This window comes from Perca fluviatilis, chromosome 3 (assembly GCF_010015445.1).
Source record: "Perca fluviatilis chromosome 3, GENO_Pfluv_1.0, whole genome shotgun sequence".
NCBI lineage: Eukaryota > Metazoa > Chordata > Actinopteri > Perciformes > Percidae > Perca > Perca fluviatilis.
The window spans coordinates 11,725,132-11,742,340 of NC_053114.1; the positions used below are offsets into that span (position 1 = coordinate 11,725,132).

Genomic DNA, 17,209 nt, shown 5'->3' on the forward strand with positions numbered 1-17,209 from the left:
GCTCTGAACATCTTTTTCATCCTGTTCCTTTCTTTTCTCATCCAATTCTGTTCTCTGTCTCGTTGACATGTTCTGACCAGCCATGTCCTTGACCTCCATTGTGATGGCTGCTCTCTCGTGCTGTGTCAGTGTCCACTTGTGGACTGCACCTTTGTTCAACGAAAAACCTGTAAGCCCACCTTTGGTCTTTGAGTCCCTGTTTGCTGTCTGTTCTATTACCTGGTCACATGCAGTGCCTGTAAAGGCATATGCCTGCTGCCTCTGTGCCACAAAGTCACCTGATTGTACCTGTGTGTAGATTCTTGGATGAGTTTCCTTTAGAATGTTCATCTCCTGCCAGTATGCTGATAGGTATCTACTGTAATTGATTCTGTCGTAGGAAAAGAACCACGGCAGCATGCACCGGATGCTGGAAAGATGCATACCCCAGTTTGCCTCTCGTGTGGCCCTGACGAATGATAGCAGATCCTCTACCATTTCAATGTAGGAACTCCAAAATTGGTATGTCTTGCTTTCTTGTTGTTTGTTGAATTTTTCATAGCCTTCAAGGATTGTGTTGAACACCTGTGAGTCACTAATTTCTTGACATATTTCTTCAGGAAAGGCATTTTGGAGGTCAGCAGCAACTTTTAAAGCAGCTTCACGGCAGTCTTGAGAAAGGGTTTCAAGGTAGGCTTGCCAGCGTAACCTGTGTAGTGCCTCACACATCAACTTGTGGCTTCGGATGCTTCTGTTATATTGGTGACCTGTTATAACTCCTCCAACAGACCCAGCAGCAATAACATCAGCCTCAATCAGAATGTCTTGTAAGCCAGCATCTCCAAATCGCTTGCCAATACAGGACAGGAAAGCCATACATGTGTGAAACTCCCCCATTCTAATTGTAAGTCTTTCCTTGTATGTTTCATAGATGGTTTGGTCAAAGACTAGAACTATCTCCTGAAGTTGGAGTCTGTCTGCAATTTCTGTTGATCTTTTAAGGATGGTTTTTACAGTTCCCAATTCTGTAGGACTTGCATCAATCACTGGAAGGTAACCTATGTTGGTTGGTGGTGGAATTGGATCTCCATGGATCACTGTGTTAAAACCAGTCCAGTAAGGAAGGACTTTGCCATGGACTACAGTCTTCATCAGGAAGTAGGCACCATCTAATTTCTGTGCTGATTTCCTGGTAAGGATGTGGGTGTCTCGATTTAGTTCCACTTCTTTTCCAAAATGTTCTGGGCCTGTTCTCTTCCCTCTGATGTATGTCTCAAGGTTAGTAGGGGGCGGATCAAGAGACCTCTTTCTTGTTTTCTGTAAACACTGATGGTCAGGGGTAGGTTCATTACATGGAATAATTTTTTTAATTATTATGCCATTTGTATTGTGTGTAGTCCCCTTACCAGATAACGTTTCCTCCCCAAAATCATTATTGTCCCAAACTAGAGTTGCTTGCAACTGTACTTGCATGTTTTTGGGGATGTAAGTGTCATCTCGTAGTATTTGTAGCTGTGCTAAAGCTGTGTCATGTTCAAGTACCTGTGAGTTAGAGGAACAGTGCCCAAGACCATTCAATAAGCCTATCAGCTGAGCTGATCCTGTCATGTGTCTGACAGCCATGGCTAATGCACAGTGTTTGGGCATAAGCCATCTCCCTTTCATTGTTAGCTTAATAACATCCTGGCCAATTGACACAATCTTCTCAGCCTCCTCTTCACTAACATTCACTCTTTCATTGTCAGTAGAGGGATCTGTTGTCATGGCTGTAGTCCATGCAATGAAATTGAATAGCTTATCTGGGACCAGATTTGATGCAGCTGACATCGTAAGTTGCTGTGCTGTTGGTGGCCATGTGAGTTTGGGTGTTGTCTTACACTTTTCAACTATGGCATCTTTCAGTGTCATGGCTGCATGGAACAAGAGGTGGTTCTCATTTGTGTCATCTGTTTCAATTTTTCTTGTGTTGTCTTCATCTGATGATTAGGATGAAGATGCTGATGAAAAAGATGATCCAGCTGTGGCAACTTCATCTTGGACCATTTTGTGTGGTGTCAAATCCTCAACATAGACAAAGTCATGCCTTGATAGTTTTTGAAACTTTAGAAAAGGATATTACTTTTTTAGTCTCACTTTCAGGGAACCAGATTTGTAAGAGGAGGTGTCAATTCCTTCTGTTTCATGGACACTTTTCTTGAACAGTGCATTCAACTTTGATAGCTTAAGCACCTTCCGCTTTCTTAGCAAACTCTCCTCCACCACTGTTGTACAGAAATGCTTGTATCCAGTCTGAAACTGGCTGTTTCCTGTGCAGTCATGTTCATCTGTTTTGTACTGAAATACAGTGTAGTTTCTGTAGCACCTGAAATGATACATTGCTTCTGAGGCAACAAGGTCCATTCCACGTATTTGTAATAGCAGATTTTCATCCCTGCGTGACTCTGCTGCAAGAAGCAGCTTACCAGCTGTCAGTGTTTCACATTTTTGAAGATTCTCCTTTGCCCTCTTCCGGTTATATTTTTGGGTGAAATGGAAGTGCCTTGGAAGGAGATGTGGTGCTCTTTTTAGATGACCCGGAACCTCTGTTGTGGTTGAGCGGAGAACTCTAACCTCTGTTGGCGTATTATCATTTGTATTTGGGGTGTATGCCTCTTCATCTAATATATTGTAATGGAAAAGATAAGGGAAAACCAGAAAAATATGACTGCATGGATTGTAGTAGTAATGCTTCCAACTTTATAGTTTTTCAACACTTGAGATTCAAATTCTTTAAATTGTCAAATAAAACAAACATAATTGTTCACTGTAATAAAGCTTTTTTTCTCTTCTTTTGTTTAGTGTATTAATTACTCATGACATAAATTGGCTAAAAATATCAACCTTATTTTCAGTTTCAGCAACTACAAGCTGATACCAAGTTGGATAACCACTTCAAGTTACTGCTGAGCCCTAATGGTATGCTTTTATTATTCATATTGACACAAGGTGTGATTACTGTATGCATTTTAATCTGGCTCATCTAGTTACACTTTTTATTTTATTTTTTTAGTAAGTGCCCCTTAAATGTAAATCCTCATTTATTAGACCGTGAACCAATAATTTTACTACACTGTTTACAACTCTGCTAATCTGTTTCCCCAGGTAATCCCAGATCCTCAGCCATGCTGTGAGATATCTTCTTGACCTGATCTGACTAAACCCTGACACAACTATTCTGCTGAAACAATGAAAATGCCCTTTGTTTTTCACAGTTCATCATAAAACCCTTTTAATGTTTTGCTCAACTGTTTGGTGGCGCACATTTTCAGTCGCTATATGTTGAAAAATGTATCCACTAGATGTCGCTGTGTCTATAGTAGCCTTTTTATTAGTTTACCTTGACTAAATTGTCAATTAAGACACAGGGCTCTCTCTGGCCCTTCTCTTATTACATCCATGGTCTGGCCTGGCAGGGTTTACATGGGCAGGGTTTACATGGACAGGGCTTGTTTTTTGTGTGCATAGTTTCGGAGGGATCTATTTATTGTTAATATATGTTAAATGTTCTACCATTTTTATATATATATATATATATATATATATATATATTGACTAATTATCTGTCTTAAAGGAAATATGTACAAGAGGAACAGAATAGGTCCCAAGACAGAACCCTGAGGTACCCCACACGACAACTCTGCAGTTTCAGACAATATCTGATTCACATAAACACTAAAACTTCTACCAGAAAGGTAGGATGAGAACCATTTTAAAACTGATCCAGACATCCCAACCAGATCACGAAGTCTATTTATCATAACGTTATGATCGAAAGTGTCAAATGCAGAAGAAAGGTTCAATAGGACCAAAACTGTAAAATCCTTTGCATTTGCTATATCTAGACCAAGAGAGAAGACAAGGTCCAGGGTGTGACCCTTTATGTGTGTAGGTCCAGTAACATTTTGAGTAAAATTAAAAGAGTCTGTGATAGAAAGGAGATCAGCAGCTGTGTTACATGTAGAATCATCAATATGCAGATTAAAGTCTCCAATAATTAAGACCTTTTCCAGTTTGATGATAGACGATAGGAAGTCAGTAAAATCAGTAAGAAAGACGCTTGCCGGGCCAGGACGGTGGTAAATCAACACACTGTAAAAAGTGTTAAAAGAACCTACTTTGAGCATCTGTGATTCAAAAGAGGAAAAACTTTCGGAGTTTATGACTATGAATCTGTCACGATGCACAGCAGCAACCCCGCGGCGTGCCATGCGGGGCGTCCCAGTAACAGAGCAGCCAACAGGACAGAGCTCATTTAAGTGAACAAACTCATTTTCCCTTTGCCACGTTTCTGTAAGGAACATAAAATCCATATTCTCACTGGTAAAAAGCTTGTTGAGAATAAAAGTTTTGTTAGAAATGGAACGAGCATTGAGCAAGGCAAACCGTAATGATGATGGCAGACCGGCATCCTCAACAGCTGATTGTGACGGAACGGACCGTAAACAGCTGACGCGGTCACGTGATCTCCAGCTGCGGCGAGCGGTCAGTCTCTGGTCAGACAGCACAGCAACCATCTGTAGTGGCAGGTCCACGTTCCCACCAGCACATCACTGGGTCCGAAGAGGCACCCGTCCAATGGGCAGAAACATCCGCGGGTACTGCGGCTGGGGAGTAATTCCACCCGCATCCTGGAGGGAAACCGGCCGCAACCACCGGGACCATTCTCCGCGACAAGGCCAGAGAACCCCCGTCCAGGAAGTTCGCCTCGTCTTGACCTGAGCGCCAGCTCTGCAGCCCATCTTGCTCAAGTCAAGTCAATATACAATATATTTAGCCTTTACCTCAGATATGTAATCTGAGGTAAACCAAATTATCATTTGAAAGTGTATGTTCTGCTCTTTCAATGGGTTGTCTCAGTCCGTTTTTAGTACTAACGGTCGTGGAGATATTCAAGCAGTTTAGCACCGTGGATTTCGTTTTCTAGTTTGTGCTCACCTTTCTTTGAAAAGAAGTCAGTTACCAATTGTCTCACCTCATTTTGTTTTCTCTCCTTCGCCTGTCTTTCCTTTCTTTTTGGTAACCTGATTTGGCTTTCTTTGAGAAAAACATTTCTACAGCAGAATTTTGCGCTGATACTTGTTCCATAAACACCTTGTAAAATCCAACTCAAATCTTTAACAAAAATGTGTTCTTAATATTTAATCGGCGCTGTCTCACCGTCACGTTGTCTGCTACGGAGCGCAAGAGGAGGAGATCGCCCGACTGCATGGAATACAGCATAGCATCAAATACCCTACCATTAGATAACTGCAGAACACAGTGTAAATAACTAAATATCTGTCTTTAATACTGTGCATATATCATCAAATGTCAAAGTCTTGAAATAGAGCCCTTAAGCTCTAGCGCAATCGTTACGTTTAATGTCCTCTTTATCGGTCCTAACTTTAATACTGTTCGTGACAAAACCTGCATGAAGCAAAGTGTGTTTGCCTATTTGACTTTCATCTTCAAATTGTATGGGGATACCACTAGTTGATGCTGTGATTTTGGCAAGGTGTTAACAATCACAATATGTTGTAAACATATAAATACTGCAGTGAACCTGTGCGTAATGCTGCATGATGGCACTGCTGGCCCTGCAGGAGGACTACGCCAATGGAAGAATCAGGAGAAAAAGAGGCTTCAGGGATCATGACGATGACTAGCTGCCGATTTAAATTCCCTAAAGCTGTGCTCTTGGATCTATGTACTGAATTGGGTCCAGGAGAGAGGGCAATGCGCCAGAACCGTGCCATCTTGGTCCATCCCAGTCCAAATACAGGTCCTCGCCACTCTGGGGGCAACCAACATTTAAGTGTTTTATATAAATATTATATAATCTTCAACTTTATCACTAAGGCTTGTTTGGATAGCCTATAATACATAGTTCTGTTAAATCTTATGATATATGTCTGGTATATCGAAGCTGTCCCAGAGTGCCGTAATGCCTGCCGTTTTGGAAGGTATTATTAATATAGATCATGGGTCTCAAACTCGCAGCCCGGGGGCCAATTGAGGCCCGCGGGATGATATTTTGTGGCCCCCTACTTGACATCAAAGTTTAGTGTTATTGCGGCCCGCGTGTTATTCTGAAACGCACATTTTTGTCACTGCGTTTGTCACTTATGGGCTACTATAACTCTCCTGACATCAGCATTTGTTGTCAACGGTTGTCAAGCTAACCAACCGCAAAGTACCTGGGGAAGTATCAATGTTAGTCAAATTGGTTGAAACGTGTTCCGGAGTGACGGAAAATATATGCCATCACTCAGTTCCAGTCATGTCTCTCTCAAAATGTACCGTGAAGAGAAGGGTTGGTGACTAGCACAGGCAATTTCAGAGAAAGTGGGAGACGGAATAAATTTTTTGTTGAGCACAGGGGCACCCCTACATGTCTCATATGCACAGAGAAAGTTGCGGTGTACAAGGAATATAACATCAGACGTCATTACTCAACTAGACATGCTGAGGAGTATACAAAATACGAGGGAGAAGAGAGAAAGAACCGGGTCACCAATCTTGAAAAATGAGGCAACAAGATTTATTCAAGACTAGGGTTGGGTATCGTTTGGATTTTTACGATTCCGATGCCTAACCGGTACTTTTAAAGTGATTCCGATTCCTAAACCGATTCTTGTAAGTAATATGTTTACTAGCGATCACATGCAGTGAATAGTTAATATGCTTTTACGTCCGTTTTGGTGAGCCCAAAGGGAAAATATGGCATTTTAAAAGTAGCCTACATTGATGGTAGCTAGCTACCGGTAGACTACAGAGATAGTGTAATATTTTTACATCCATTTCAGAGCAACAGAGGGAAAATATTTCAGTCGACACATTAAGTTGAACCGAAATTTGACCTGGTTGGTCACGTGACCTGCGGAAATCTGATGGCCCTTAATCTGTACCTGATCCACCCGTTCTGCCTCCCAAGCTCTGCTACAGAAAAATGTCCAACCCAGTCTCATGGCAGTTTGTGAAATGGTCACGTTATGTAATCTATTGATACGTGTTCACGGGGGCGTTTTTGTCATTTTTTTTCGTGGTGGCCAGCACGAAAATGTAAACTAATGTATTTAAATGGGAAGCATATGTAGTGGTCACAGCACGACTACGGTAGTGAGTAGTATGAAATGCCGAAAATCCGCGTAAGGAGGTTGGTTGGGGTGGTCAAACAATTCCGGACTTCCCCCCCCCGGAGACCGGGGATCGCGTCCCGCGTGTGGCGTTTTGTTTCCCCGTTAACCGTCCCGTTATTGTTCCTGGCGTGTGAGGTGTCCTTTCCCCGTTGTTCCCGTTATTGTCGCGCGTCACCCGCGGCCGTGTCCCGGCGTGTGAGGCGTCCTCCCCTGCGGCCGTTTCCTGGGATGTGAGGCGTCCTTTCCCCGTTGTTTTTTTCCTAAACCCAACCTCCGCCATCCCGTTATTGTCGCGCGTCAGCTGCGGCCGTCTCCCGCCGTGTGAGGCGTCCTCCCCCGGGGTGTGGCGTTTGCTTTCCCTGTTAATCTCCGTATAGACCATTTCGTGCTGGCCACCACGAAAAAAACGACAAAAACGTCCCCGTGAACATGTATCAATAGATTAAGAATAATGTGACCATTTCACGAACTGCCGTGAGACCGTGTTTGTTATTATTTCGCCAAGTCAGCTTGCCCTTGTTTCTCACCACACATAGCACCAGGTCCCTATCTAAGGATCTTAAAAACTTTGCCAGTCTGGGTCTGTCTCCTCTAAAAAATCTCCTCTTTCTTTGCCTCTAAAATGAACATTATTGGGTAACGAATGATTGTCCATGTCATTTTCTTGCAGAGCATCTTTCTTGCTAGCTGATGGATTAGCTTGCAATTCTTTCTTGGCTGTTTCTCGACCTCATCTATTCTGGCTATTGAAGGTGGAAAGTTTTGTCCCCACCGAAGCAGTAGTGCGGCAAATTTCTGCCAGGCCTTCCACATCGCTGGAGATCTTCGTTAGTGCTGCATAGATGTTACCAATGTGTCACTATCTTATGAGACTGCTGCTTGCTAGCTCCAAACGTACATCTGCCATCTTGGTCTTGAATGGCATTTGGTCCTTGTGACGATGTTTTTTAATATCCCCACATGCCGATGACTTTTTTTTTTTTTTTTACATTCTTGGGTTCCTCTATGTTTCTCCTCCAAGCTGAGCATAAATGTCCCTGGTTACGAATCTTTGAAAGGATAAAGGTAGCAAAGCGATGCAGAGCTCGATATTTAGCAGCGACCTCCTGGCATTTCCTCACGTGACCCCGTTTATTTATTAATGTGACAAGCATTAATCATACAATGTCTGCTTAGAATGCTTTATTATAAAGGCTGTATTCCAAATCTATCTAATCAAACAATGCAAACCGTTGCTTTACATTTACAACAGGAAATATCATCACATACAGAAAATGCAATGGTAAATTCAATAAAGCATACGAAGTATTCACATTCAAACTGCTAGACATTTAAATAACCAAATAAATACAACTATACTACTGCAAGTAAACAATACTTTTTGTCAGGTGTGGAAAAGAAGTCCTTATCTAAATGCAGTTCATTTTACCCAACATCCTAATCCTCTTTCTCAGTTCACAGGCACTATGCTGAGAATCATGTTGTATAAAAATGAACACTTAGTGTTATAACACACTTTATATAAGATGGCAAATCAGAATAGGCAAAATGTCTGATAACATTTTTGGTGCTCCTTCATGTGGCACTACACTTGCTAGAACCAAACAGTGTGACCCTTTTATTTAGCATGTATATGCAGTTTTTTTTTAAATCCGGCTATAAATGGCCTTTAGACTCCTTTCCCACTGGCAGTAGACAAGTATGTCTTTCTGTTTTATTTTCTGGTGTGTCCTGTTTGATGTCACGAACGCACTGGAAAACAGGGTTAGTAAATAGTAAAAAAGCAGCATGGAGGCCAGGGACTATGTTATGTTACTATGTCTGTTACTTATACAGTCTCTCTTCAAACTCGGTGCCCACTAATTTGAAATGATTGGGCAGAGACGGATGGAATTCTGTCCTGTTTCTATCCCTGTTGATTGGAGCTGGAGTCGTTAAATACCCGTGACTACTGCAGGGTCATTTGTCCCGGGAATGAATGCCTATTATAACCTTTCCCACTGCAGACAAAAGCCAGATGTCAGTGTGTGCTAGAGGGGTTTTTGGCCAGTGGGAAAGGGGCTTAAAGGAGTCATATTATGCTTTTACTGTATTTTCTGTCATATCTATAATGTTAAAATGTCTGATGTTCATGTTAAACGTGGCCAAAGCTTAAAATAATGAGGTTAAATCCTCAGATGTCCCACTGTTCTGAACGCTCAAGTATCCTGTCATACTGAGCCGCTTTTCTATATATTGTCATCTACTCCAGGCATCTACCGCTGTGTTCATTATATACCCTGCCACATGTAGCTACATGCTAACATCAGAAAAAGCTGTAATTTTAATTTCTCTCACTGCTGGAACATTACCGGTTGTGTAGTATTTATCGGCGATTTCTGACGATAGCAAGTGCTGCTATACTCCATTACAATCCACTGCTCACTACACGTAGCTACACCAGGAAAGCTGTAACCTTGCAGCCGGGGTTGTTTATTTTACCCAATTTCAGATCACATTCCTGCTGAAACATGTATGGTTGTGTAATATTTGGTTTATTATTTATTTATAAATAATATAAATGTATTATTTATTTATAAATAATAAACAATTTATTTATTGTTGATTTGTCATGGTATAAAGTCTCGCTTTAAATTCTGTTGCAGTCAGTCTCCTCCTTCAACGGCCTGTACAGAGGCAGCGTATCACAGATGAGGAGATTCTGGAGATCCGGGAACGCTGACCAACAGAGCAGACTGGGCTGTTTCAGGAAGGGGGCTTAAAGAGTCAGGCGCTCCTTTTTTAAGTTCCTGTTGGTGCTTCATTCATCTGTGGTTACTGATCACGTCTCCAATCTGGGGTCAAACACATCCCTTCCCGTGTGCCATAGGCTGTTTTGGGGAGAGGAAGACTGAGCACACTCTGGGCGTTTGTTCAGTAAATGTAAAGGTTGTTACTGACAACTGTAGGACACTGCACTTATATTCTGTTCAGTCATGTCTGACTGGACAGTGCTGGCAGGATGTCGCAGCTACCTTTCTGGGTGCAGGCTGGCTGAACATGCAGTCAGTTGCTGCAACATGCAGGGAGAAATGTGCGTTTTCGGGCCTCAGACAAAGTAGAACACCCCCAGGACACATCCATTTCCTGGTGTCTCAGAGATACTGTCTCATCGCTTGTGGAAGCTGGGACTGTGAATGATCTGAGAGAGCTTTCCAAATGAGTCCATCGTGTCCAAAGGTTCTTCCGTTTGGGCTGCGCTCTGTCTCGGCTCATCAGGGATGTCCAGTCCAGGGGATGAGGTGTAATCCAGGGTGCCGATCCTGGGGAGGAACTGGGCCAGAGCCGGTACGCCTCTGTCTCGACCCTGCAGCCTCTGCCGGTGGTTTCCCAGACTGAGCAGGGCTCTGGTTCTGTCAGAGACGTAGATGTTGTACCCGTCTGGCAAAATCTGCTCTCTGAAGGTGCAGTCATCTCTGCTGTAGGTGTGCTGGAAATAATGGGACAACATATAAAATAGTCATGTTCTATAAATAATAAAATACTAGTTTTCAAAAGTTTTTAAATTACACTTCCCTGTGAGGAAATGACCCCGATGGAAATTACCCTGATCATGTTTTCTTTGGTGTACTAATCTACCAGCAGCAGACTTTCCTCCTTTTCCTTTTCCTCCCCAGTTTTCTTTTCATTTCCATTTCAGCCAAGTTTCCTCCCTAAACATATATTTAAACACTATAAATATATTTGATTGATGTTAGTTGTTCGTATTAAAAGGTGTTGTAGGCAGGATTGTGAAGATCCAGGACTTAGCCAAAGAATTTGAACATCGACAACTTCTCAGTCCCTCCCCCCCCCTTTCTGCTGAAGCCCAAACTAAGCCCCTCGCCCCACAAGGGAGAATGAATGCGTGTGCATGAGCAGTGATTGAAACGCAGTTAGACACCCCCCGTGGCCCTGATTGGAGGATCTGGACAGGGAGCGGTGCATTTTTGCAAATCGCACTACAGGCTGTAGGTGGTGCCAGAGGAGCTGGATTTTTTTTTTTTTAATTACTGCCTAGTAATGTAGTTCTACTCAAACATAAGGTCAGTTTCAGCAAATATGACAGAAAGTTAGTTTTATAAGAATATATTAAATACTTCACACCGATAAAATTACCCTGTAATTGTTTTTAAATCCTGTCTGTTTTTGTATTTAATAATTTAAGCAAGGCTATGTAACCCTTAAAAAAACTAATCACACATTATTTCTCACACAGGGCTTTTGCTGCTTTACAGCCTTACTTGGTCTGATATGACCAGGTGCTCATTATTGGATGTTTGCTAATGTTTGCAAACCTTGGATGGATACTGTGATATGACAGACATAACTAGGTCACTTTGCATACTTTTGGTCACATTGGTTGCTGTTCAGCAAAAGTTCTCTTTAACAACAGGGCAGAAGTTAGTTAAATCCTTGAGTCTGATTGGCTATTCCTATCCGGGAATACATGTGATTTATCATGTCAGCTCAAGTAAATTTTATTTATATATCCCCTCGAAAAAACATAATATAAGATAAAACTTGATTTATCCTGAGGGAAACTTATGTGCAGCAGTTGCAATAAAAAGTGGGAAGAGTGCAGATATAAGTCGTAGGGCTTTTTCACACTTGAAACCAAGATTCAGGTTTTTGTAACATTGTAACATTTGATCCGGTTAGTTTTGGTTTCACACTGCAGTTATGCAACCCCACTGAAGAACTATACGTGACATAACAACGCCTAAAAGGAGCTAGTCTTCTTTTATAACACGATGATAGCCAGCCAGAACTTCCTGTGTTTGGTCCGAAAGTCCGAACCACTCAACAAGGCTTTAAAGGAACACGCCGACTTATTGGGAATTTAGCTTATTTACCATAACCCCCAGAGTTAGACAAGTCGATACATAGACTTCTCATCTCAGTGCGTGCTGTAAGGCTGTCTGACGCCGCCTGCGGCATCAGGCCAACACAGAACATGCAGGTGAATGGTTCCAGTAATTCTACTGCTCTGAATTGTGACAAAAGTGACAAAATAACGCCAACATGTTCCTATTTACATGTTGTGATTTGTAGAGTCACAGTGTTTACAAAAAACAACGTAACATGAGACACAGCCATCTTCTAACCGTAAACAAACCGGGAACTATATTCTCAGACAGGTTGCTGCAAAGCAAATCATTCCGCCCAAATACTATATTCTTCCGCCAGCCATAACAGATGCAAATAATGTGAAAATCCCAAATGTAAAAAATGATCATTCGACAAAAAGTGATTGCTGTCTACCTTACATGCAAATTAAATTGATGAGATGAAATTAATTGTACACAAACACACCGCCCAGGCTTTTGGGCTCTCCAGCACATTGTTTTGTTGCAGCACATTTCTCCGGCCGTTATGCTTTCTGTAGCGGCTTCCCCAGCAGGCCGAGTCAGGCTCCTTGCTTCACCCACCCGGTCCACATCGCCTAATACTACCTGGATGTGTGACGGCTACACGAAAAAAAAGGGGTCACACCACATCTCTAGATGAGCCGCAGCCGAGTTGCGCCTGATTGAACTGTGCTGCACAAGTGTTACAGATGTTTTTAAAGTGACTATATGTAACTTTTAAATGTTTCCATCTGATGATCATAAATGACCTGTAACAGCAAACCATACTCACAGTGAAAAGAATGATATTTTTATATAATTTAATTAATGCCTTTGCTGGGATCCAATTTTTCCCGCGAAGAAACATTTCGGCATAACACCGGAAAAGCCTGTGTTATTGTATCCAACCAGGTAAAGGGTAGAAGGAGATTTCTTTATATAGGCCTAATTGTATTTAAATTTTATTTTAGAAGTGATCTGCTGTAGTTATGGTTGATACTGGGGCAGGGCCATCACAGAAAAGAAGGAAATTAAACGAAGAACAACTAAAAGCTAAAAAGGAAAATGAAAGATGTCGGGCGAAACACTTGGTCGGGCTATCAACAGATGGAGACAGTTACGGGATTGTAAATGATTCAAAACTGACCTTGAATCGGCCCTCAGGTATGTAATATGTCTATTTTATTCATAAAATAACTTTACAATGCGCAATGTGGTTGTACGTCAGACGACATTAAATTACGTCCCCCTTCCATTTAGCGCAGAGGTTTTAATCCTTTTAGTCAGTGTTTGTGTTGACCTATTATTTTTTGTTCCCTTGTCCCCCTGTACTTGTCTAAAGCGTCCTTGGTGAGTTGCACCATTGGCAGCATCTTGATGTGGGTCTGGCTTGTCAGGCTAGTTGGACTCTGTACTCATGTTGATTAATGTGCGTTGTCCCTTTTTAAATAAATAAATTAAAAATAAATTTAAAAAATAACATTAATGCTTTGGCTCGTGACACAGTGACAGTGACACCCAGTTTAGCTCACGATACATCCAAAGTAGGCTAAGTTACCGTAAGTTCATGTAATGATGCATCTGTAACGTATTCTCTTATTGTAAATGAATGATTTTCTGTCTGAGCAAAATATTCATCGCAACTATATGACCTCCCTGTAACACTAACTCCTAGACCTTTACGACAGCAGGTGTGGTAAAACCACTACCGGTTTTGTCCAAAGGGGTGGCTAGAATCAACACAAACTGAAAGTTACATATACCCACTTTAAGAAACAACTAATTCACAAGGCCCTTTACCTATGCCATATGATAAAACTGCCTGTGACCGCACAGTACAAGTTCTGCTTTTAAATGTCTAGTTAAAGAGAGGCATTATCTGCACAATGTACGTCAAGGTGGAGATTTCAACTCTAATATAATGCTGGATAGTTTAATAAATAATAATGAATCATATTTTAATTGTGATAATTTGTGAGTATAATCTGAGTTACGAATTTAACGGTTGCTCTTAAAGGTTACTTTTACACTAAGCTGTAAGTCACTGAATAAATGTGTCAAAGGGGGTTTCCACATTTGGCTCGTTTGGAGCATTTGGCCAATCTTGCAATGGCAATTTTTTCTTTTTCTTTTTCTTTTTCTTCACTCTTACTATTATGTTAATCATAGGCTTAATACAACTATGAGTGAAGCTGATTCTATTCACTTGTATCAGACAGCTTACAAAGTAGTTCAGACAGCTAAATTAAACATAAATTAGAATGGCATGTCAATGGTTTGTATTAGGATTGCATGAATGGTGGTTTTTAGATAGAAGGCCCCTTTTATCGGAAAACATACGTAAACGGTTCTGCAAGTTCTTCGACAGTTGTTTACTTTGACCAAAGAGAGCCAGTCAGAGGCCAAGGTTGTTGCTGCTGCTGGGTCTTTTCATTCAGGTTTTCACTTTGCAAACACATCCTACCCTGCACCACACTGGACAAAGGTTGATGAACTGGTCGTCTGTCTCTCTGAATGAATGACTGGCTTGCAGTGTTTTCTGAACAGGGAAGCTGATTAGCAACATAATACAAAGCAGCAGGTTACCTCAGGTCATTAGTGCCTGTGGAAATATTTCTGAAAGATTACTATTGTTGTACTTTTACTGATTGTAACAATAGTTAATAGCAAGCAATAAGTCAAAATGTGAGATTTAACGTAAATAATGACACTATGAAATAAAACTGAACTCCAGTAAAACTATGACAATAGGAATGACAAAGTCACATTAAAGATAAGCCATTAATACAGTTATCAAATATCAAGTAATTCAATTATTTTCATAATCAATCCATATTTTACTATATTTATTTATGTAACTAATTCATTAGTTTCATGTTCTTTTTTTAAAACTTAAATTATGTGTGTAAAATCTCAATAATGCTCATACTCAAGTTATTCTAATTTGTTTGCAGTTGTAAAATGCTACATCTGAACATACACCACAACACTAAAATTTTAGAAACAGTGTTTGTGTTAGGATTGTACACTTTACTATCAGATAATATTATTAATTATAGTACTATCTAGCTAAATTATCATCACTCTGCAGTGGTAATTAGACAAAATGATCATTCACCTCACCTTACCATTTAAGTAATTCCCTGACATGTGACTTTTCATAATTTTCGCTGAGTAATAACTTTTGCAACTTCAATTTTCACGATTAATAAACAATAGGTGTAGAAATAAAAGGACCTTGTCATATGAAATCCTTACCGATGAGTACAGTCTTCCATCGGCTTCTATGCAGAGAAACTGTGCGGTTGCTACTCCTCTGATGACAACACAGCCTGGATCCACTGCACGGATCTCCAGAAGGCCTGCGAGTTCAAATGTTCATCAGAGTGAAAAACCCCACCAAACCTACTCAGTCATCAGTGTGATTTACCAACAAGCATGACAGTTTGCAGCGTGGCAAGACTGTGTTTTAAAATGCATGACTTACTGTATGGAGTTTGGTGTGCAGAGCCGTGGATCTGTCCATCCCCACTGATCAGTAGGTGCAGTCCCGGCCTGGCAGCATACAGGTGCCTGAGCCGGACCATCTGGCCCCAGCTGTGGGCGATGTGGGGGCCCTGGTCCGTTAGGGGCATGCAAACAACTCCAACAGCAAAAAACATATTGGCAATGGATACGGTGAAAACGAGCAGAAGCATGATTTGTTAAATCCTCTGTAAGGGCTCTGTTGCTGCTCCCTCCAGTTGGCAGTGTGAAGTAAGTTAGTCTCATCCAAACCCAGTCTTTTAAAAGTGGCCCTTATCAGCAGCAGATAACCTTCTTTCCCAAATCCAGTTCCCAGAAGCAGACCACAACACTCCCCTGCATGACATCAAACTGAATCATTGCTCTCCATTGGCCCTAGACGAGCCCTGACGCGAGCCCCTGTCATGTCTATGCGTACTTCATAAAATATGACTCATGACATTTTCTAAAGTGGCAGGAAACCTTTTTTAATTTGGCATACATATATAACAACAGAATTACATTGTGACTCTTACTAACGTCATCCTGGTGAGGAAGTATTGTGGGAGAATGCATGAATTTCAAATTCAGAAACTTCATTTTGCCGCGTAGGAAATAATTTGCATGCAGAATGTTCCAGAAGACACTAATGATTTAGTCAAGGTCATAACTATGTGCATAGTTGTTGCTTTTTTGTGAATAAGTGAGGAGACAAACACTTTTACACTTTTACACAGGAGTTTGGCATAAACTGTCAAAGCAAAACATGACTTGTATTGGGGCTGCACCTGCTGCCCCAGGGGCCTCATGGGACTGATACCTATTCTAACTACTGTACCACTACTATTAAGACAATGTATATAATAATGAATGCAGGTCCATCAACATTTACCACCAGAATTGTATTATTATTACTATTATTATTATTATTATTAGTCATAGTGTTGGTGTTAATAGTAGAAGCAGCAGTGCTGTGGTGGACTTAAGCTAAGTACATTTACTCAGGACTGTATTTCAGTAAGCCTATGAATCTGAGGTAGGCCTACTTAGAATATTATATTTTACATCCAAAATGTGATGAGATTTTAAAATATGTTGCACTGTTGTAGATCAGCTCCACCTCTTTTGTTTGAGTGTTGAACCTCTTGTTTGCTTTTTCCTTTGTTTTTATTAGTTCATTAAGTTGTTTTTTATATTTATATTCCATTTTAACTGTGTATTTTACTTAATGTTGCACAGAATAGCACATTGTAACCATGGTTTTAAAATGTGCTTTATAAATAAAGTTTACTACATCTCCACAAACAATAATAGTACAACAGCTACTTCTATTTCTTTTAAATGCTGCTGATGGCAGCAGCTACTGACATGTTGCTTGAGTGAATACTACTATTGATCGACGTGCGATGGTGTTTATTCTTGTCTGCTCTTATGTGATTGGTTGACTGCAAAATTGATTTGCCCTTAGGGATAAATTAAGTTGTTTGAGTTGAATTGAACTTTTTGCTTGTGATATTTACATATTTTTACTTCAGTAACTTTTTCAATGCAGTACTTGTCTTGCAGTGGATGTAAATACAATGTGCTTTGACATTGTTTTGCTACTTTTACAGAGTAAAGGGTCTGAATACTTCCTCTCCCACTGTACCGTAGTAGTAGTAGTAGTAGTATCTCACTCAAACACAGCGTCATACAATGTGC

At 40.9% G+C, this 17,209-nt stretch overlaps 1 protein-coding gene and 1 long non-coding RNA gene across 2 annotated transcripts; one reads left to right on the forward strand and one right to left on the reverse strand.

Annotated features, from left to right (window-relative positions):
• The first annotated feature begins 486 nt into the window (after window positions 1-486).
• On the forward strand, window positions 487-3,165 carry LOC120556208. Its single transcript, XR_005638825.1, has 4 exons — window positions 487-501; window positions 600-669; window positions 768-883; window positions 3,121-3,165. It is a non-coding gene; the product is annotated as an uncharacterized LOC120556208 (long non-coding RNA).
• Window positions 3,166-8,309: 5,144 nt separating this feature from the next.
• Window positions 8,310-15,789, reverse strand: fgf19 (fibroblast growth factor 19). The gene is made up of 3 exons (XM_039793926.1): window positions 15,492-15,789; window positions 15,263-15,366; window positions 8,310-10,605 (listed from the first exon to the last, which is right to left on the reverse strand). Exons 1-3 carry the CDS (start codon window positions 15,700-15,702, stop codon window positions 10,285-10,287), a joined length of 636 nt encoding a protein of 211 aa, XP_039649860.1. The 5' UTR covers window positions 15,703-15,789; the 3' UTR covers window positions 8,310-10,284.
• Between the last annotated feature and the right edge of the window lie 1,420 nt (window positions 15,790-17,209).